The sequence below is a fragment of the Lepidothrix coronata genome, unplaced genomic scaffold (assembly GCF_001604755.1).
Source record: "Lepidothrix coronata isolate B3197 unplaced genomic scaffold, Lepidothrix_coronata-1.0 Scaffold182, whole genome shotgun sequence".
In the NCBI taxonomy this organism is placed as follows: domain Eukaryota; kingdom Metazoa; phylum Chordata; class Aves; order Passeriformes; family Pipridae; genus Lepidothrix; species Lepidothrix coronata.
Genome location: NW_016690362.1, coordinates 1323410 through 1344457, shown reverse-complemented (window position 1 = coordinate 1344457; position 21048 = coordinate 1323410). Strand labels below are relative to the sequence as shown.

General features: G+C 48.5%; 1 protein-coding gene across 6 annotated transcripts; it reads right to left on the bottom strand.

The window, feature by feature from the left end:
* Positions 1 to 1431: 1431 nt before the first annotated feature.
* Positions 1432 to 19748, bottom strand: CCDC177 (coiled-coil domain containing 177). 6 transcript variants are annotated; one of them, XR_001877352.1, is made up of 4 exons: positions 17183 to 19748; positions 8323 to 8415; positions 4661 to 4751; positions 4318 to 4523 (listed from the first exon to the last, which is right to left on the bottom strand). XR_001877352.1 is itself a non-coding variant. In XM_017830639.1 (1 exon), the coding sequence occupies exon 1, from the start codon at positions 19700 to 19702 to the stop codon at positions 17795 to 17797; it is 1908 nt and encodes a 635-aa protein (XP_017686128.1). In that variant the 5' UTR covers positions 19703 to 19748; the 3' UTR covers positions 14784 to 17794. The 6 variants fall into 6 exon arrangements, 1 of the variants encoding a protein (XP_017686128.1); XR_001877355.1 differs by lacking the exons at positions 4318 to 4523; positions 4661 to 4751 and adding an exon at positions 1432 to 1450; XR_001877351.1 differs by having other exon boundaries at positions 4317 to 4751.
* Between the last annotated feature and the right edge of the window lie 1300 nt (positions 19749 to 21048).

The window sequence follows — 21048 nt, the reverse complement described above, 5'->3', positions numbered from 1 at the left end:
GATTCTGGAAAGCTTTTGGGTATCTCAGCATTGCCTGGAAGAGGTTGGATATTTCTGTAGCTCTCAACGGATTTGGATGTTCAGAAACTCCTCTAGCCTGGAGCAGAAGCCTTCTAGATCCCTCTCTGTTCAAGTATGTAGTACGTCAGAGAGATGCTACAACCCACGAAGGGATACAGGGAATAGCAGTAAAAGCAGACGCTCAGTTTTCTTTCTGCTTCTGCTCCTTCTCTTAAAATTCTCTTGTAGTTTCCTCCCTTTCACAAATACCGGTCAGGTGTGGTCTGATGTGCAACTTATTTTAGATTAAGAGAAAGAATGTGCAGGCAGAGCTGTCTTTTATTCCCAGTATAGGGGAAATGTGGGCTCCAAAATGAGGACAGAAAATTCTCATCCATTCAAAGGTACTACAGATGGGTAAAATAAGTGTGCTTAGCACATGTATCAAGCTTGGATGAGGGGGAGTAGTGAGACCCACTGTACTTGAAGCTTGGAGCCAGACTGCAGTAAGGAAAAATTTGTTTGGAGAAGATGTTTTAGCCCCTTGCTTTGGCTGATGTTGAAGGAGCTAGAAGAGAAGGTGCACACTAAGTCCACTTCTACTGTGTGGCTGGCTCCTGGTGCTGGCATGGAATTAGATTTGATGGCTGCTCACTACACAGAAAATCCCTCCAGCTGTGACCAACTGCTGCTGCATTACAGCCTTGTTCAAAAGCAGTCATGGTGGTTGTGGCTCCAGGGAGCACTCTCAGACCTGTATGCCCCAAAGGATGTGCATGACACCCCTCTCAACTAAACTCACAGTGACTCAACATCATGGGACTCTTTGGCTTCCCCTTGCAAGTGGGCATGAGCTCAGTTTGCAGCTCTGTGCTGCAACCCAGGAGCAGAGAGCCCTGTGGCCACTGATAGAGCTGCTTCTGCATCTCAGCCTCCCAATGCCTCTGACCTGTTGGATTCCAGCACAATAGGGCAGACCCTGCCACTGAGCTTTTAGCAGCAGAATGGAAGGAGGGTGTTTAACAAGGCAGCCTTATGAAAGGTCACTGGGAGCAGGTGTGGGAGCTATCCCATTCTTTTCCCGAAGAGAGAAGAGCATCTCCTGATTCCCTACTTCTATTGTGCTCTGCTATAAGCATCTAGGTTGGCTCCTAAGTGCAGTGCAGGGAGGATCCAGAGGCTGAATGTCAAGGGAGCTGCGCCTTAGCTCTGCTTCATTCCCAGTGCAAGAGAGAAAGGCAACAGAGAACAGTTGCTTTCCAGGTGAATGGGAAAGAAAGAGCAGACCTCATAGGGAAGAAAAGAATAACTATTGTGGATAGCACCTTGTCAAGGAATGAAGTGTCTTGATTATCTTCTTTTTCTTGTCCAGACAGGAGTTTGCAGGCCTGAAATATGCTTCTGGGCCTTGGTTCTGGTGCATTCCCCATACCAGGAGTTTCAGTCCTGTCTGTACTTAAGAAGGGTCACAAAATTAGCAAACAAAAACTGCTTTACACAGCGAATGTACTCTCCTCCCTGCTTATCCAACTCTCCCTAGCTTTGAGCAGGATTGTAAGGGGCAAGCTGGCTTCTCCTTGCCTTCCCCTCCAGCCTGCTCCCTCAGCTTTCTGTTTGTTCTTTGGCTAACTGTGGCTAACTGTATCTCCCTGAGGTGGAAATTAGCATCACCCCAGTGGGCTTTGTGGCACCCGGGAGCCACAGGAGGACAGTTCTGCCCTAGACAGAGGGGAAGCCCACCCTGCCATGGTGGAGCTGGCAGGGCTGCTCTCCTTGAAGAGAGCAAAGGAGGTGAGACATGGCCTCAAAGTTGCTCATGGTTTTCTCGTAACACTGGTTTCCTGTCCAGAAATATTATTCATCCTACTCCAAAGTCTTTCAGACTTGAGCGTTTCATGCAGAAAATGCACAGTGATGGGCAGTGAACACCCCAGGCTCTTAACCAGGCACTTTCCTTCCCTGCTTCACAGCCCACCTCGCACATGGTTCTGGGCCAAGCCCTTGAGTGCAGAGCTGGGTAAGGTGTTGCCTGGTGTCCCCTCACCTCGGACCTGCAGCATAGGCCCTTTTGGAGTCTGTGGGCCAGGTCCTGTCCCAGGGTGTTTCACAGAGAGGCAGGCTGAGGAACCAGTCCGTTCACCAAACCAGTCTGAGCTTTCACTGGGAGGCTCAGGGGGCCTGTATTTAGTGAGTCACTGGCATCACGTGTCCCTTGCAGGCTGCTAATGAGCAGTGAATCCAACTCACCTCTCCACACTATACATACATATGTGCACATGAGTGCATATATAGATACACACACACATACATTAAAGATGCATATGAAATGTGTATCTCAAACATATGTCATCTATCTAAAGAAATATTTCATAATGAGGCTTTTCTTTTTATTTTTCTTCAAATATAATTCAATATAATATATTATTTTCCCTCAAAATAATTTGCCCAAAAATAATTTGTCCAAAAGTAATTTCTGATTTTTCCTTTTAGGCGGAGAGAAGACTGGAAAGTTTTACCTTCAGATGAAGCTTGGTGTGCTTTGTAATTAAAGGTGACCCTGAAGGCTGTCTCTCTACTGTAGCTGCCATTGCCAGACTTACAGAGAAAGCCATGTGTGGGCAAACAGCCCTGGTAAGGACAACAGCCTGTTAATCCTGCATTAGGGACACTTCTGCGCCTCCACCTTGCAGCAGCCAGGTCAACTGTGGCCTCAGCTTTTCCAGGTCTTTCAGCAACCTGCTCAAGACAGACAGCTGAGCGTTTTTCCAGCTGCCCTGCATGAGGGCCACTGGTGGTGGCAGCTCCCATCACGGCCAGGCACACAGCTCCAATGTGCAGAGCAGTGCTGGAGAAAGGGGCAAGCAGCCTGTTCCAGAACAGGGGCTGGAGCACGAGGCTTGGGGCTGACACGGGTTTTGAAGCCAGCACATAGGGAGCCTGACGTGCCCTTTTCCTTGCTGCTGCCTTTCTCTGGATAAACAGTCTCAGATCACAAGGCCTATAAAACTAGTGCATTTCCTAGCATCATGTAAATAAGTCAAGTCAGACAGCTGGTGTGCCAGAAATGTCCTCAACATTTTCCTATCCGCATGATTTAACAAACTGCAACTAAGTATCCTAAGAGCCCTGGAAAAACATTCCCCCTACATGCATCAGAGATGTTTTAAGTATCTCTCAATGTCACTGAAAAGAAAACAAGAAACTGTTTCCTGGGAGGCAGTGGTGTGTGTCCAAGACAGTGGGCTCATGGGGAAGATGGAGGGACAGAACTATTGAGTTCTTGTAGCTGCAGTGCAGCAAAGAAGAGGTAGTGTTGTAAAGAAAGATTTGCTGGTTTAAGGCACTGAATTAATTTGAATTGTTTTGCAGAATAATTGGCTTGCACTCTTACTACTGCTGTAATGGGATAGCCAGAGAATCAGAAGCTGTGGCTGCTTCTGCAGTAGGAGACATGAATTATGGAAGAATGAGGCTGTGTTGTATAAGGTCAGGAGACAGTAGGACAGACAGGATTATATTCTGCTTTTTCTCTGCCTGTCCATATGATGTTTGCTGTGGTAAGGTGTGAGTTCCTGAAGTAACATGAAATGAATTCTGTCTCCTTTCTAAGGAGAAATGGGTCGCTATTTGCCATCCCCACAGCCCTGATACTCCAGCCTGCCACATTATGGATGCTAATTATAGTAGTAACGCCATGACTTCAGCTCACTTTCTGGAGGGTGCAAGTGGAGAAATGTGAATTATGCAGAAGTGAGATATGGGTACTCATCTTTGGATGGACAGCTGTGTCAAACGCGAATCAGATTTTACTTTATGGAATCTGCTTTCTCCTTAATCTTCAGAGATTTATTGAAAAGACCACTACAATCTCTAATCTCCTGCCTGCCACAGACAAGTACATTTCACCTACTTACCATTGAGTAAATTTTAGTGTCATGCTTAATCTGTGGTGAAAAAGGCTTGGGAATAGATCTGTAGCATGTCATCTCTGGCACTCACTAGGGATTTCCCCACCTGTGTTAAGTGCTGCCTGGACCTACACACACCCCGGCACAGACCCTCCAGGAGGTATTCAGGAGCAGCAGCTGGCTAGGGAGCAGGTGGGCTGGCAAGCCTCCATGGCTTGGCTGTGCACTGAGAGCTGGAAGGCAGAGGAGTTCCCAAAGGAAACCTGGCAAACACAGCTGGCAGCACCAGAGCAAGGGGAAGGAGAGGAATCAGGGTGCTTGGTGGGAGGGAGCCTGTCTCACATAGCAAGAAGAATCTTGAGGCCACACCATTTTTCATGGAGCTAGCACTATTAATAGGGAAAAGAAGGAAAACAGTGGCTGGCCCAGGCCCTTACACTCACTGCTGGAGGGACTATATTTAATTACATACATTTTCCAAATATCTAAATATATATGGATCATTTTTTGGGGAAGATGAATTGTTATCCAGGCTAGTTGCTGTAGTCTTTGGAGGCTGAGGGCTGGTGAATCCTCTGTAAGAGATGATCCTCTTCCTTGTGGTCATGATGTCATCTGGAGCACAGTGGAAATGTAGAGATGTCATGAGTAAAATCTAGTTGTAGGGAGGAAGTGAAGCTCAATGAAATGGGAAAATTAGTAACTAGAGCTCTGTGGGAAGAGAAGGGAGCTCATGCCATCCCCCAGTTGACCTGGTGAACTTGTGTAGCCATTGGCCTTCTTGAGAAGCAGCCTATAGCTTGACCAGAACAAGTTCTGGGGTGCAAACCCACAGCCACGTTCCTGTGGAGAGAAACACATACAGGACAGGTAGAGCAGTGTTTAATTTCCATGTGGTTAAAAGGGGTCCTTTCCTATATGTGCTCTAGAGCAGAGATGTGGTTTTTGTGAAGGGGTTGTCCAGCTTTCTGCTATGGACAAAGTGACACTGAAACCTGGGTTGTGGTGGCTGCAGATCCTGGAGCTGCAGGGACAGTGGCCATGGGAGGGACACTGGGGAGAGGCCCCTGGCAGAGAGTAAGGCAAACAGTTCTCAATGTATGTTCCCCCATCTCTGTTCTTGAGAGTCACTTAATGGAGGGAGGGATTTTTTTTTACTAATTAAGAATATAGAAAGATATGTAATGTCAGATTTCCCCAAAGGCAACAGATATTCAGGTGGGAAAGGGAGGGGAGTTGAAGAGCAGCAGTCAAGTGGAAAATCTAAAGCTTTATTAGTGTTCTGTTTTCCACATGGAGTACTGTGGGGTTTTGTCTCCTTCGCCTGAGATAAGAGGTGAGGAAAAAGCACCTTTATTTGTAGCTAACTCATCCAGGTCCCTTGCAGGGCAGGTAGGTTCCTTACTCCACCTGCCAGTCCTGCCTGTGTCTCTGCTATGCCTTAGTTGTTAGGTTGGAGGTGGGTGTATGGAAAGGGCACTGATGTCTGTGCCCTGCCCCAGGAGAGTGAACAGCACACACATAACCTCAGTGAGTTCTTCTTTGGGGGACACACACTCTTCAGATGCAATGCACTCAGCTCAAAAAAGCTTCAACTACAACCTGTCTATCTAGCTTGCTTTCCTACGAAAATGAGGTGTTGGCAGTTGCTCACTCTCTTCCATCTCCCCACACTTGTGACCTCTGTCCACCAAGCTTAATAGAGACAGAGATCTCAAAGATGATCAGACCCTTCCTGTTTCAATCTGAAAGTAATAAAAACATTTTATTTTTTATTTATAGCTGAAGAACAGTGGAATTTGCAAAGCAGGCTCTGGGTTAATCTTGTGCTTTGAGGTGGGAGCTGCTTCTCTCGCATCCCACACCAATGCTCCCGGAAGCATCTCTTGCTGGAAAGACGGAGGAGAGCAGCGCCTCTGGCTACAGCATAGCCCTTGCTGTTCCCAGGTAAGGCACAGAGACTTGGCAAGGTGTGAATGTTTCACAGAGAAATGATAACAGCTATGGCCTTTAGGGAGCAGCTGGACTGCAGAAGGCGAAATGCACTGAGGAAGGTGACAAAATGTCATTTGATTGTTTAGCTGCTTTTGAAAGGCACAACAAGAAAGATTTACCATGTGTGTAATTTTAACCAGTCTTAGGGACCTGGCCTCTTGACTAAAGTGGAGAGATGAGGATTCCTCCTCTGCAGTTACTGCTATATATGTGACTGCGAAGGAGTCACCTGGAGAGCTGTAAGCTGTTTGTATCGCCCAGCTTTGGGTAGAGAGCCTCACCTTCTCAGCCTTTTTCTTTAACCTCAGTTTATGCCTTCCCCTTCTATGAAAAGGGGCTGGTCTCCAGTGGCCACCAGGCAAGAGACCATGGCTCATTCTTCCTGGCTGCGTGCAGAGGGTCTTGAGGTGCTCACAGTACAGCTGCTGGAGCTGATGCCCTGTGCTAGTTCCTAGTAAGAACCTGGTTTCATAGCTCACTGTGTCAGGAGTTTTCCTCATTCTTTTATGGTAGCAGCAGACCTGAACTCTTTATATTTAAATCTCAAATGAAGAGTTTTTCCCCCACTGGCTTGAGTTGCCCTCTGGCAGCTGTGTGGTGAGCTGTGGGACTGGCAGGCCTTGCAGCTCTGCCCCAACAGGCTGGCTTATGTGGGAATGGGACTTCCCACCTTCTGATGAAACTGAAGCATAGGATCTATGCCTTCTGAAACCATATTTCTAGATAAATATATTTCCCCCGAGGTCACTTCTCTTTTGGCCCTGTCTTAGTGCTCAGTTAGTTATTCACAGTCTCTTTAGTACACAGTGCCAAATACATCCAACCATCAAAACCTTTCGCTCTCAGAGGGACAGGTTTGGCATAGGAGATGTTTATGGGAGGGATGTGTGTACACAAAACTGCGTACTATTTTTCCTGTGTTTATCTTTCTCTGCCACCAAGAGGCATCTTGGGGCATGTGGGAAAAGTCACACTACACTTTCATAGCATCCTAGCAGCATTACTCCCCCCGGAAACAGCAATAAAGCTGTGGCCTGTGGGCTTGCAATGACAGTTCAGCTCCTCATTTTGTTCCAAGCCCTGGCTGCATTATCTGTCAGGAAGATAATTCCCTGACCTTGTGGTCAGGGGATGAGTGCTTTGCTTAGTGATTAAGCCACTGCAGTAGATAGCATGCCGTGCTTAATCCCTTCGGTAGCTGGTCTCAGGGAGGGGGGGCAGGAGGGGTTGCAAAAATACAGCGGCTTGTGATAGGTCTGGAGACCTCAGAAACGGTGACAACACTGCAGAAACTGTGGCTGTATGTGCCCATCCTCCTAAGTTCATTTGGTGGCAGACTGGAAAACAACCAACATATCTAGGGCACTATTTTATCAAGTGATAGAGCCATATGGTGCAAAAAACCCACAGTTGTCTGAGGGCTTAGGCATGTCAGAAATCAGGGAGTCCCTTTGCGTATTGATCCTGTCTGCTAGCTGGTATATATAAAAAGAAGGTTCATAATTATTTTTCCTCCACTCTGTCAATGGGGGAAGGGACTCTGAATAAGCAACTAATCCTGATCTGAACTGGGGAAGGATGAGATACAACCTTTCCTGCTGGGATATGGCTGTGAAGCATGCAACTGGCATGCTGGAAAGCCCCACAAACCTGCCTTAATGTCCAAGCAAGTGCAGAAAATCCATCAGAGCGTGGTTACATGACCAAAGTTCAGGTTGTACAAGTTGAGGGTTGAAGCCCAGTCTCCCAGTGATATTTGGGGTCCTGTCTGCAAGTGAAATCAGAGTGAGAGCTTTGACTGACAAGGTCTGACCCAGGAGGTTTCATCCTCCCAGACAGAATTCTGTCCCCCTCTTTTCGCTGAGATTCTGTCTCTTGCCCCTACCAGAGAAGGAAAAGATGAGGACATGAGTCCACACCCAGCTTGCCAGCAGTGGAAACACTATCTTCCTTGAGAGAGAACCCTTGGGGTTTTTTTTGAGCAATCCTTTGTTCCCAGGCTGTCACTGAATCGTTAAGGATTATGATTCCCTTTTAATCTGGCTTTTCCCTTTCAGAAGGTCTCTGCCCTCTTTGGAAACAGCCTCAGCCTCAGTTTTCCTCTGGCTGTGGTGTCACCTCTGTTGGACACAGGAATGTGCTAATTGTCACCATGTGCTTGCCTTTGGGCAATTGACCTTAACAGGCATAAAGCCAATCCCGTGGTCTGAATTGAAATGGTTGCTTACAAATAAAGCCCTGTATTGATCTGGTCTTTGTGCAACACTGCCAGCCATCAATCCAGTTCCCTAAAGAGAACTGGACTATATTTCTTTGCTGTAATGCCATCATAGTTGGAACGTAGTCTTGAACAGCTCTTCTACAATTCTCCACTCCAGCCAACTCCAACCCATGTTGGAAAACACCGTTCCTTTCTTACCTGAGGTCCTCAATACTTCCCACCATTCTTCATTCCCTGAGGGTATCCAAAATGTGTGAAGCTGTTTGGTCATGTACATCTGTTACATGAAACCTGTAAACCAGATCTCCTATGATTTTAAGGTTATTTAAAGGTCTCATTTTGTAATTTCTTTCTTCTTGTTCACATTCAGCAATTATTTCCTTTCCTCTGGGGAGTAATTCTGCCCCTTTGCATTTATGCCTCCAACTTCCCCATAGAAAATACTTATGTTTAAATTATACTCTATACATCTGATACACAGATTCCCTGGCCAGCCTTGCCTGATCGCAGGATGCCTCCCTGTACCTGAGGACATTGCGGTGTGTTGTCATGGAGAGGACTCAGACAGTATTATTAGGTTAGCAGGTACTGTACAGCATGAGAGTTTATACAGCAGTGGCATCAGGGCAGACTGGAATGGCCCCTATGGATTCCAGGAGACTCTGCAGAAATTCCCCTGGTAGCTTACAGTAAATTTCTGTGCATCTGGGGACTTGCAGCCTGTGACTGAATCACGTGGCATCTGCATTATAGTACAGTGTCTTTGCAGGGAGGGATCTGCAGGTTCCCTGAGACTGCAGGAGCTGTAAGAAATCTCTAGAGTAGCACAGTGTAGTCTGGTCAGAGACACTCAGAGAGTACAGTAGCTCTGGGTATGAACATCATTGCCTTCAGAAATCTCTACTTCTACAATTTTTTGATGGAATCATAAATAAAATGTATTGAAATATCTGATTCTGCAAACAGATAGATGCAGGTTCTTTGAAATACTGTAGGAATCAGAGAAACCTTCTGTTACAAGACAGAGTGCCTTCTGCCTGGAAGATATTAGGACTCACAGCATCCAAGAGACGTAAGCTGGAGTGACAGCTACCATGCAAGTGATATGTAGTGTACCTACAGCTAACCTAAGATGTCAGGTGCTCTAGTGTTACATAAAGCCCTGAAGCCCTCAGTTTGCCTACCTGCCTAGATTTTCTGAAAGCAGGCAGGTCACCTCTGGTTTACTGAAACAATCCTCCCTTGCTTTATTTCCTGCTGAGCAGCAGCAGGTGAAACTAATAGCAGAAAAAGCAATGCCATGACTCAGATGTTGCATTATATCTAAAATTCCTGTCATGACAGGTCATGCAGGCCTATATAAGCTAATTATGAATTTACTGGTAGAATTCAGATCATAAGGAGAAGCTGGTGATGGTGGCGATAGGATGGATGTATCTTAGGATGCCAGCCTGTCCCCAAAGCACCTGTGCATGATATGATGATGATTGCAGAAAGGAAAGCTTCTCTCTCATGTAAGAAGGGACACTGCTTCCCATGACAAGCACTGGTCTAAGTGTGGAGGGCAACACTTAAGCACTTCTTCTGGGGCTGCTAGTGCTCGACCTGTTCATGGTACACTGTCTGAAGTGTAAATTAGCAGTGGTATTGATAATCAAAAATAAAACAGTAGCATCCCTTTGCTATGCTGCAACACCCAAGTCCTTCTCTAGATGTTCGATCTACACCACTCAAAGCCCAGATTCAGACAGTTCCTGTAGTTGCTCACGCACAGACATGCCCCAGATTAAGGAAGAGCAAGGCAAATTAGTTTGGTTGAAGCCTCTACAGATAAGTGGAGACTTGGCTGCACCCTGTGGTCAGCTCCCCAGGTACCTTGCTAGAGGCAATGGGAGCAGGAGCTCAGGATTAAACTGGCTAGGAAACAAGGACAGCTTGAATCAGGTGGGAGCTGAAAATGGTGCAGAGGCTCCTAGACAGTGCCTGGCTGAGGGTTGCTGAAATTTGATGAGAGCAAACTATCACTCTGCCATCAGGGTTCACGTCAGATGTGGAGTGAGTCCACCCAGGATGGCTGTTCAGTGGTCCCTCTATAGTGAAATTAGTTTCTTTCTGTTCGTGGATCTCATCTATTCCTTGAAATTCGAAGAAATAACTGTAACTGGGAGGTAAACATAAAGCCTGTTTTGTCAGCATGTACAGGAGACAGGTGCACAGGTAGAAAAGCTTGTGAACGGAGTGCCCCCCCTCCTAGGGTCTAAGAAATTGCATGCAACTTGGTACTTAACAAAACTCTCACCTGCTGGCACAATGCTCACAGGTTTTTTTTAAGGAGAGAAAGGAAAACGTCTTTCTGCTTTACCTACACATTTGTGTTTTGAACTCCCTTCCTCATTTATTTTCCCATCTCTTATAAATCATTAAATAATTGTCAAAAATAGCACAGCCTATTTTGGAGGTGATTAAAAAAGAGAAGAAATTATCCCATCACCCTCTTACAAACCAAAACATTCCCAGTAGCACCCAACCGACACAGAGCCAAATCTCTTACTCCCTACTGTTTAGCTTGCTGTCTGACAAGATACTTCTGTGCCAGCTGCTCTTCCCCTCAGCTGCACTGAGCTGCTAAAGCAGACATTGCTTTGTAAACACCCAGGAACACAGTGTCCAGCACCAGGGTATTGACAAATTTGTCACCCAGTCTAAAAATATCAACTGTTATGTGACCCTCCCATCCCATTGCCTGGGTACTGTTCAGGCAGGGGGAAATTTCCACCAAGTTCTTGGAAGCATAAGATATCCCAAGCCACTGTGATTTGCATAAATAATAAAAGGTTGCATTAATTCCTGGAACAACTCTGCTGGCCCTAGAGAGGTAACTAATGGGATGAACTGGGCCCTGTAAGTTTAATGTGCTGAAAGAAGTGCTATTTCATGCTGTCATACTTAGACATATAAGTGATTCTAGCTAGCCAGGATGGTATAAGGATACTCAGTCCATGAGTACTCTTTCATTTAACATTTCCATCTGTAGTTCCTGCCCATTTTAGCTAACATATCTTACTGTGCCTCTGTTACAGGCTCCCAGTGCAGGCCTATCTCACCTTCAGGCCCCCCATTTAAAACTGTTTCAAGTTTTGGGGGCAATGCCCAGGAGTGGGAGCTGGTGGCTTAAAACCTTCATCCTCCATGAAGCACCAGCTGCAAAACAGGAGCCAGAGGAGCTGCCACGGCAGGGGTACAGGCATATCCCTCCATTGCAACCAGGAGATGTTAATTAGAGGGCTGCATGGGGATTAGGGAGGACTTGAATGAGAGCTCCAGCTAGATCGGGGTGGCCAGCATGGCCCAGGGCAAGTCACATCAATTCTTTCTGCTTCAGTTTGCTTGTACTTAGGCTGGGGGCGATAACTAGCTTACCTCACAGCCAGGTCCTGAGATTAGATGCGGGAGCTGTGAAAATCACATAAGAACAAAATAGCACTGGCAGTTTTGTTTTGTAACACAGAATAATTCTTACTGCCAGAGTGGTTCTGTAATGCAGAGGATTTCTTGCTGAATGGCAGGGACTTAGGAGATGAGTGCAAAGTTGCCAGAGAATGATTTGGGTCTTTTCAGACTAGAACCTTACAGTAACAGCTCATGAGCCTCCAGCAAAGAGCCATGCTCAAAGAATAGTCTAAGGACAAAGAAGTCAGACCTAGAACTTAATTTTTTTCATGCCATAGCTTTAAGAGGCATGTGGGATGTGGGGACTATTCCATTATGAAGGCTCTGAAGACTGGCATCCCCAGAGTGCTAGTTGCTCTCCATAAATAGAGAATGTGTTTCCAGGTGTCTTGTGTGGAAGAGTTTTGCATTTTTTTCTTCTTCACAGTGTTTTCTCTTCAAAACATGACCTAATAATATCTCACCAAAAAGAAGGGTAGAGCTGCCCCCGGCCTAGAAGCAGAAGCATTATGATTTTCTTACCATGTCTCAGTACTGGCTCTTTACAGGGGTGCCACTTGCTTGCCGAAGACTTGTGGGGCTGCACTCCCAAAGTGATTGTATTAGGGCTCCATTGGCTCACACTAGAATATGCCTGTACTGCACTGTCACGGGGCTGATTTCCAGAGGGACTGGGCTAAACCGGTGTCTTCCTCTTCTTCAACCTTCTTTTACAACTATGAAAGCTAAGTCCAGTCCTAACGAACTAAATTCCCTAGGACCTTGACTCAGCAAAGCATTAGAGTTTACATTTGCATGCTTTGAAGGGATACTGTGTGATCTGTGAAGAAATCACAAAGCACCTCCCAGAGCACCTCTGCTCTCCTGGATGTGGCTGCTGCCATACTAAACAACAGCACAGTTCCAGGTCCACAAAGTAGAACTTTGTGCGAAGACAGTCACAGTCATCATCTCTAATGTGCTGCCTCTAACTAGCTTTGTGTCTCATCCTTACATCTCCCTGCATCTGCTTTAAAACAAAACAAAACTCCCAACAAAACAAAAACAAACAAAAACCCCCAACAACAACAACAACCAAAACCAAAACCAAACCAACAAACCACTTTCAAAATGGCATTTCAACTACTACAGTTTTGCCTTTACCAGCAGAGGAAGAATATCCACAGCTGAAAGCAAATCTTTCTTTAATGTAACAAGTGAAGTGATGAGAAGCTGTCCTCAGGTAGGATATGATCAGCCTGGCTCTCTCTGAGGTCAGTAAGAGAGCAAAGGGTGTCACTTCCCTGATGAGAGCTAGCAGGGGTGGCTCTGGGGCTGTTCTTAGCTGAACTTTTGGAAAACTAGTGGCTGATGGACTTTGTATTGCAAATTTTGTGTTTCCCATGTCTCCCTGTCCAGGCTTGGCTTAATAAAGACATGCACACCGAACTAAGTCCCCTTCCAAACCTGTGTGTACTGCACATTCAGCATTTGTCTAATGAACAGAATTCCCCAGGCATCAAGAGAAATTTTAGCGCAGAATGAGCCTGGAGCTCCATAACCATCATAAGAGAAACACAGTAGGTAACCAAGGCAAGAAATCTAATCCTCACACCCCTCTTATGTATGTGGTGAAAGAACTTATTATAAACTGCCTTAAAAATTACCTTGTAAAATATTAACTAGTGATGGTGCAGCTGCTTCTCCTAATAGCTTTTGAATGTATCTGCAAAATTCAACCTTGACAGAGAGATCATGTTTTAGTGATGAATTTTGTGTGAAGAGGAAGAATACAGATGAGACTGTTGGCACTCTCTATGCCATTGAAAGGCTCTGGTTTTAGCCCAGATGCAGTTAAAAACTAGACAATCCACAAAAACAGGACAGTTTGTGAACATGCAAAATGCGCTCCATTGTGTTTCAAAACTCATCCAGAGCTCAGGCAAAAGAAACTGCTCTTTAGCCAATGCTTCTCCCTCACGTGTGAGTTCTCTGATGTGTAATACAAGACGAATTCATCCTGCAGCCGCGGTTTCACTAAAGTGAGACTCACAGAGCAGCTGCCCTAGGAAACCAGACTTCACTGTTCTGAGGCCTCTGAAATTACGTGCCTATTCTGTTGTAGTCATCAGCGTGACAGACTCCTCTTTTCTGATACTGTGATACAGTATCAGAATTCTGATACAGATGCTTGATCATGTTGTCTCACTACAAAACATTAGTATAAAACGATAGGAGTTTTGTCTGAAAAAAATCCAAGGACTTGGTCCTGTTATTCTTTTTAGAACATTTAAATGATATTGGAGTCTTTCTTCTCCCCTGTGCTTTAAGATCTCAACTTCGGAAACACTGTAAACATTCTAAGTGGTTTCTAGTAGGTCAGCTTCAAGCAGTAGTCCTAGTCAATAAGCAGCAGTAAGCAGTGCAGTGGTTTTCAAGTTGTGTTAGAGCTGCATCCACGTTGTTTGGCATCAGAACTGAATGTTTAGTGACTAGCTTCAGATTTGGGTGATCCCGTTAAATCTACGGGATCCAACGTGAAACTACAGCTAGACTCCCAACTGCTTAGGAATTGAAAACCAAGAATTTAGGAACTGAAACATAGGAATTTGAAGCTAGCTGGATCTAAGATGTGTTACCAGTCACAGAAGTTTCCTGGTAATTGTCCTTTTGTTGTTGCTTTTAAAGTGCAGGTATTTCAAGGCTTAGTGGTCATTATGTGGCACGCAGCCAAATGGCCTAGAAGCAAAGTCTTTGTTATAACCTTATGATTATAATACAGTGATAGCCTAAAATGTGTTTTCTAATCCCAGGAGAGGACTAAACTAAGTTAGCTTTCTGCCGGACCTAAAAAAATGGTATCAGCTGCTTCTCTGCTCTAAGTAAGCCACAATCTACTTCTGAGCTGTTAGATAACATGTTGCTTGCTTTTAGTTCTCCCTAGCCTGCAGCTCAATAGCAAAACCACCAATTAATCCTCATCTAAAAGGGCCATATACTTTTTACATGTGTCCCAGGATTTAATTTCTGTTCCTACAGAAATCCAGCAGTAAAACTCCTCAAATAAATGGAAGCATAAGCAGACCCAAGAAATACCTCTCACGCCTCCACCCAACTTGCTGACTTAAATTTTCCATGCTGCAATTTTAAACTCATGAACTCCAGCGAATTTCACGGACTTTGGACTGAAACCAGTAGACAAATAAAAAATATCCATACACAGATTAATGTCTTTTGAAAAAAAATATTTTTTCTTAGACTGCACATTCAAAACTCAAACTGTACACTGCACAGTATAGGAACAGTAGTTTGCCAATCCAATTACCATCATGTAGGTTTGTTTTGATTAGTTCGGCTGTAGCCCCAAGGTGTCAAACTCAGTCAGCAGCAGGAGATGGACCCTAGGTGTAATTACAGTCAGTGGCCAAGACATGTCTCCTAGGATACAGAATGTTCTCGGTCTGCACTGGAATGCCCTGTCAGAGGGAGATTTGGACAAAGTCTTCAAGTAGATTGCAGTAGACCTTTACGGAAAAAAAGCTGTTCCAATTAGAGGCTGTCTGCTCATTTGCCCACCACATTTTGCCTTCTTTCCACTGTTTCCCAGCTTTCCCTATTTTCCTTCTAAATGGAACAAGCAGTGAATTTCAACCACAGTGTAATGACACAGGAAAGCAAGGGCTCTCACATCTGTGCTGGCAGGCTTCTAACCAGATGAAACACAGGCTGTGCTGGAGTCACTGCAGGTTTTATCCCAACTCTAGTGCTGCCAGGGAGCAAGGGAAATTTAGTGCTGGCTAGATTTGGGCCACTGGCCAACTCTTTTCTAGGTCCTTGCAGCTACAAGGGCACACACAGATCACTGCAATGTGGACAACATGTGAAAAAGACTGTTTTTGTTCAAAGATCTTGTCCAGCAGAATTTGTTTCACTGTTCAAACTGCTGCTTTGAGGATGAGGGTCAGGGGACAGACTGCTTGCTGGGAACAGTAATGCAGCTATCCTTTCCACAGCTACCAGATTTTGGTGTTAATTAGTGCTTTTCACCAAGAGATGTTTTACTTTAGTAACCACTCAAATAAACAAATAAACAAATAAATAAATAAATAAATAAATAAATCTTTGTGCTTTGTTAGCATCATTCATCCAAAGTCTTTGAAGTGCTTTGCCAAGCCAAGTGTTACTATTTCCTGTAAGTCCCAGTAACCCCAAGAGCCCAACTCTGCTTCCATTTATATTAATAGGGGCAAGCCCAGCCCCTGAGGACTTGCCTGGTGTTACACAGTGAGCCAATGGCTGACATAGCAAACATCACTCAGGAGCCCTAATTCCTACTTTCATGCCACCTGCTCTTAACACCTCCAATTGTACCATGCATGATTCAAAGAAGAGCAAGTTCCTTTAAAATAAAAAAAAATAAATCCCTACTTGCTCCATTTTCAACACTGTTCGTATAATGTCTCCAGCCTTGCAGGGCACCAGGGTGTGCTTGGTCTATTGTTGTTGTTGCTGTTCATTTAACACCTTCCTTAAAGTCTTCTAAGAGGGTTTTGACCTGCTGTTATCTTCTGGGAAATTCTGGTAAGCAATCTATGCGTGCAGGACTGCGTGTCTGTTCCACATGTCAACCTTCTCCTTGTTTTCTCTTCTACTGTGTGGTATGTAAGAGACATCCACAAGGAAACAAGATCCTGTCTGTTCTTGCTGCTTCTCCTCCATGCTCCAGGTCTGGCTGCCATCACCAGAGCAACCCAGCATGGCGTCATGGATGGTGGAACAGAGAGCTGATGCTGTCAGCAGCCAGAAAAAAACAGCAGAAAGTGCCTGCTTTGAATTTGTGCTTGTAACTCCAACCCAACAGAGAGTAAATGTGGAAACCTGCAGCAGAACACTGTCTTACTTGAACACTGTGCAGGGGGTGTAGGTAGGCTTTTCACATTTCCAGTGCATTTAATGGCAGGACTCAGTTCCTCTAAACAGTATTGAGTTAAGAGTTATAGAAAAGACATGATCCTCATCTAAAAGAATCTGTAATGTACCTCATTTTCTGCATCTAGTCTTTCTTGTGCCGTATATGAGAAATCAACTGTTAGCACCAGTGGACAGAGAAATGCTCCTCTGCTCAGTAGACGATGATAAGAGCTGGGTGAATGTCTCGTATGCAGCTCATAGAACAATTAAGCTGGAAAGGAACTCTGAAGGACATTTGGTCCAACATCTTGCTCAAGGTGGGCCCAACTGGCTAAGGGGCTGAGAGTCTCCTTGAATTTTAAGAATTCCCAAGGGTGATTTCTCTATGCAATCTATGCAATCACAGATTTCCATTTACAATCGATCCCCATATTTCCCCCTAAGTCCAGATTTCACAGGTTCACTCATTTTTATATCACAATGAACAAGTGTGCTATGTGGGTGCCCATCAGTTTGTGACTCACCCACAATTTTCTCTCCTTCTCCCCTTCTTCCAAAAGAAAAGAAGAAATTCTACAGATGTTTGCAAGAGAAACTTGAAAAGGAGAAGGAGAGGTGGGGATACTTGGGAGGGGCAACAATTACAAACAGCAAAAATGAAACTGTGTTTGTGAGCACTAACAGCTTCTGCCCAGCTCTGATCATAATGTCTACTTACATGGCCTTGATCTGTGCTTTCTCTAACTTGGTACCAGCAGCGGGCAAGGGGCACCCGGGGCATATGGAATTCTGTACTCCAGCTTTCCTCATCTTCAGCATGGAAGTGCAGCAGCTTTGAAAATGCAGTCCCATAACTTAAACCAAACTGCCTGTCACTCAAGGCAGAATCAGCTCAGACGGTTTTGGTTCTTACTTAGTAGGCTCTAATAGTTAATTGCCTCTGTTGTCTGCATTGCAAACTGAAAAGAATGCAGCTGTAGTCATCTCCGGTGTAAACAACCCATCAGTACTCACAGGCTTCAAGCAGACTTCTTCTGCAGCCCTTTCTGAAAAATTGTGTGTGCTTGTGGGGTGGAGGACACAAAAACTTGCTTCTCCTCTGGAAAGATGACTGAGGTCAGTCCTTAAAACACACCCAGAACAAAAAATGTATTTAAAACAGTACGTGAAATAGCTGCCACAATTTTGTGCGGTACCCTGCTCCCCCAGAATAAGAAATTAGGGTGGATGTTGATTGTTGTTGTTTTTCAAATGTTCATGTGGAGGAGCTTTCTGATGCATTAGGATGGACAACTGGTGGTGTACCCCCACTCATCCATGACAAGATCTTTCATTTCTTGTTAAGGTGAGCATGCAGTTCTGCTTCAAAGGCCATCTTGTCAAAGGTGCGCATGTTTGTTTCCTCCCGTACTTTTTCCCGCACGTGGAAGGATGCCCGAGCGACGGATCTGGCATTTTCTAAGACAGTCTTCTTCTCCTTGAAGATCTGCTCGCTTCTCTCCAGCTTCCTCTCTATAGAGAGGAGAATTTCTCTGCGTCGTAAGTCTTCATACTGTTCCACCTTTTGTTTGTTCATCTTCTGCACTTTTTCCTTCTCCAGACGACTCAAGACTACCTTGCGAGCTTTTTCTTGAACGGCCTCTTCAGCCACCTGGGCAGCATGCTGGAGCTTTCTCTCTGTCTCTCTAGCCAGTGCCTCCAAGTGCTCCTTCTGCTCTCTTTCCTTCTTCTCTGCTGCCAGTTTAGCTCTCTGGATTTGCATGTCCTCACGCCTGGCCTTCTCCCTCAGCTCCTGGTTTCTCTTCTCCACTAGCTGCTCATAGTTCTCCTGAGCCTTCGTCAAACTCATCTTCAGGGAGGCCTTCAGCATTTCCTTCTCTTCTGCCTCTTGCTTGGCCAATTCCTTGAGCAAGGCCTCGTGCTTCAGCTTCTCTGCTTGGTTGAACAGTCTCTTCTCCTTCTGCAGCTGCACCTCCTTCTTCAGCCTCTTCTGTGCAGCTGTGGACAGCTTCTCTTGCAGGAGCTGCTCCTCTCGCTCCTGGTGTTCCTTCTTGACCTCCTCCTTTGCCTTCAGGTTGAGCTCTTGATGGAGCTTCTTCTGCTTGTCCTCCTGGATGGCCCTCTCCAGCCTCTCCCTCCGCAGCCGCTCCTGCTTCTCTGCTTGCTCCCGCCACCTCTCCTCACACATGAGGTGCTGCCTCTGCTTCAGCAGGGCAGCTTCCTCCTGCTCCTGGTACAGCCTCCCACGACGCTTCTCCACCTGGCTCTCCCACATCCGCTGACCCTGCAGGAGGGCCCTCTGCTTCTCCTTCTCCTCCTGCTCCTTACGCTGCTCAGCCAGGCGCCGCTGGCTGTCCCACTGAAGATGGGCTGCCTGCCGCTGCTCCCGCAGGATGTTGGCCTCCTGGTGCTTGGCAATCATCAGTGCCGCAATCTTCTTGTCCCTCTCAGGCACCTCCGAGAGGCCCTTCTTCCTCTTCACCTCCCTGACGATCCTCTCGACCCTCTGGGCAGTCTGTGGTGAGTGGCTGAGGTCACCCAGGCTGAAGCTGCGCCCCAGAAAGGACCCGTTGGCAGTGGCTGCCCCCCGGCCCCGGCCGCCCACCTTGCCCCCCCGTTCCCGCAAGCTCTCCCCGCTGTAGGAGGACGAGGCCCCCGACTCCGAAGAGGTCTTGCCCCAGCTGCCCTCACGGCGCTTCTGCAGCGAGTCCAGGGAGTGGCTCTTGCCCTTGGCACCCCTCGACGCCCTGGCCTTCCCCCCGCCATGGGTCCGGGGCCCGCCGGCGGCAGCAGCAGCGGCGGCGGCAGCGCGGGAGGCGACGCGGGCGGCGGGCGAGGGCGGCAGGCTTCCGAGGGGCGCGAGGATCCGCCTCTTCTCCTCCCGGATAATCCTCTCCCGCTCCTCCCGGCACTGCTGCAGCTTGCGGCGGCGCTCCCGTTCGTAGGCCTCGTAGAGGCCGGCAGCCACCCGCATGGAACGCCCGGGCGCCTCCCGCAGCAGGTCTCCCAGCGCCCGCGGCAGCAGCTCCACGGGCCGCACGGCGCAGCGGGCGCAGGCCTCCAGCGACCGCGGGCTGGTCAGCACGTACCGGCTGCCCTCCGCCGCCGCGCAGTCGAAGTTGTACAGATCCAGGTGCAGCAGCGGCGACTGCTCTCCGGGACGGGCTGGCTCTCCCCCCGCCGCCCCCCCGGGCGCCGGGCAGGGCTGCGGGGGAGGTTCGGCCGGCGGCTCCACCATGGCTCGGCCTGCGGGGCAGAGAGCGGCGGCGGGTGAGCGGGCGGGCGCACGGACCCCTTTGTGTCCCCGTGCAGGGGCGAGGAGCGGCTGGAAGGGGGCGGCGGGGTCTGCACCGCCAGTGGCTGAGCAGGGCTGTGTCTGTGCAGGGAGGGGGCAGGTTGCGGGAGGTGTTGGGCGCTGCGGGGCAGTGTCCGGTGGCGGGGAGTGCCCGGGGCGGGAGCTGCGTTTGGGAGGTCTGCGGGGTGGTGGGAGCGCCTGCTCGGGAACGGGGGCGTGATGGGGGAGTCTTTAGGACGCGCGGGCTGTGCACAGTGGTGTGCGTGGGGGCGTTTGGGGTGACGGGGGTGTTTGGGGTGACGTGGGAGGCGTTCAGAGCCCCTGCGGCAGGTTTGGGCAGTGGGCGCGGGCTCGTTCGGCAACGAGCAGGGGTGCTGCGGGTGCACGGCGTATGGCTGGGCCGGGAGGGCAGTCTGGGCTGAGGGTGGCCGGGCTATGAACGAGGATGCTTGCGGTGCGCTGGGCTTGGCGAAGCGGCAGACGGGAGTGTCTGGGCGTGAATGAGGAAGGGGATGTTCGGGGGTGTCAGGCAGGGCTGGCTGCGGGACCGGGACCTCCCCCCGCCCTGGTGCCCGCGGCGCAAGACGGAGCCCCCCTCCCTCCCGGGCCCCCCGCGGCACTCACCGGGCGGGCGCGGCCGCAGCCCCGCGCTTTGTCTCGGTGCCGGCGGCCTCGGGGATCAGGCGGGCGGCGGCGGCGGCGGCGGCGGCGGCGGCGGCGGCGGCTCCTCCATGGCACCCCGGGCCCCGCGCGGCGCCCCCACCTGCGGGGCGGCGGCGGCAGCGGGCACGGCCGCCCGCAGGCTGCGGCGCCCCGCGCTGCCCGCTGCGGCCCCGCGCGGGGGGCGGGCGGAGGCGGGCGCGGGGGGAGCCCGCCCCGCAGCCCCGCGGCGGTGCCGGGCCGGACCGGGGGCAGCGCTGCGGCGGGCGCGGCGTGGGGCTGGCTCGGGCGGCGGGCGAGCGCCCGGCCCGCCTCGCATGTGTCATTCCCTGCAGGCGTCCCCCCTCCCCGCGTGCGCATCCCTGCATCCTTGCATCCTGCTCTGCACCTGCCCCTCCGAGCGCTTATCTTTCCCTGCAGACCTTCCCCATAGGAGCGGCACTTTCACGGTCGTGCCCTCTGTTTTGCGCTGGGCCCGCACACAAACAAGCCCGTCTCTATTTACCGTCAATATTGGTAAGGATAAAAGTGATGTAAGAAGGAGGAGGGGATGCTAACCCAGTTTTACAGATGGCAAACTGAGCCACAGGGAGATGAAGGTGCCTGCCTTGGACCGCCTAGGGAATTCA

Bases quoted from the DNA above. Each gene is read 5' to 3' on its own strand.
- CCDC177 (XM_017830639.1), bottom strand. From the start codon at position 19,702: ATGGTGGAGCCGCCGGCCGAACCTCCCCCGCAGCCCTGCCCGGCGCCC.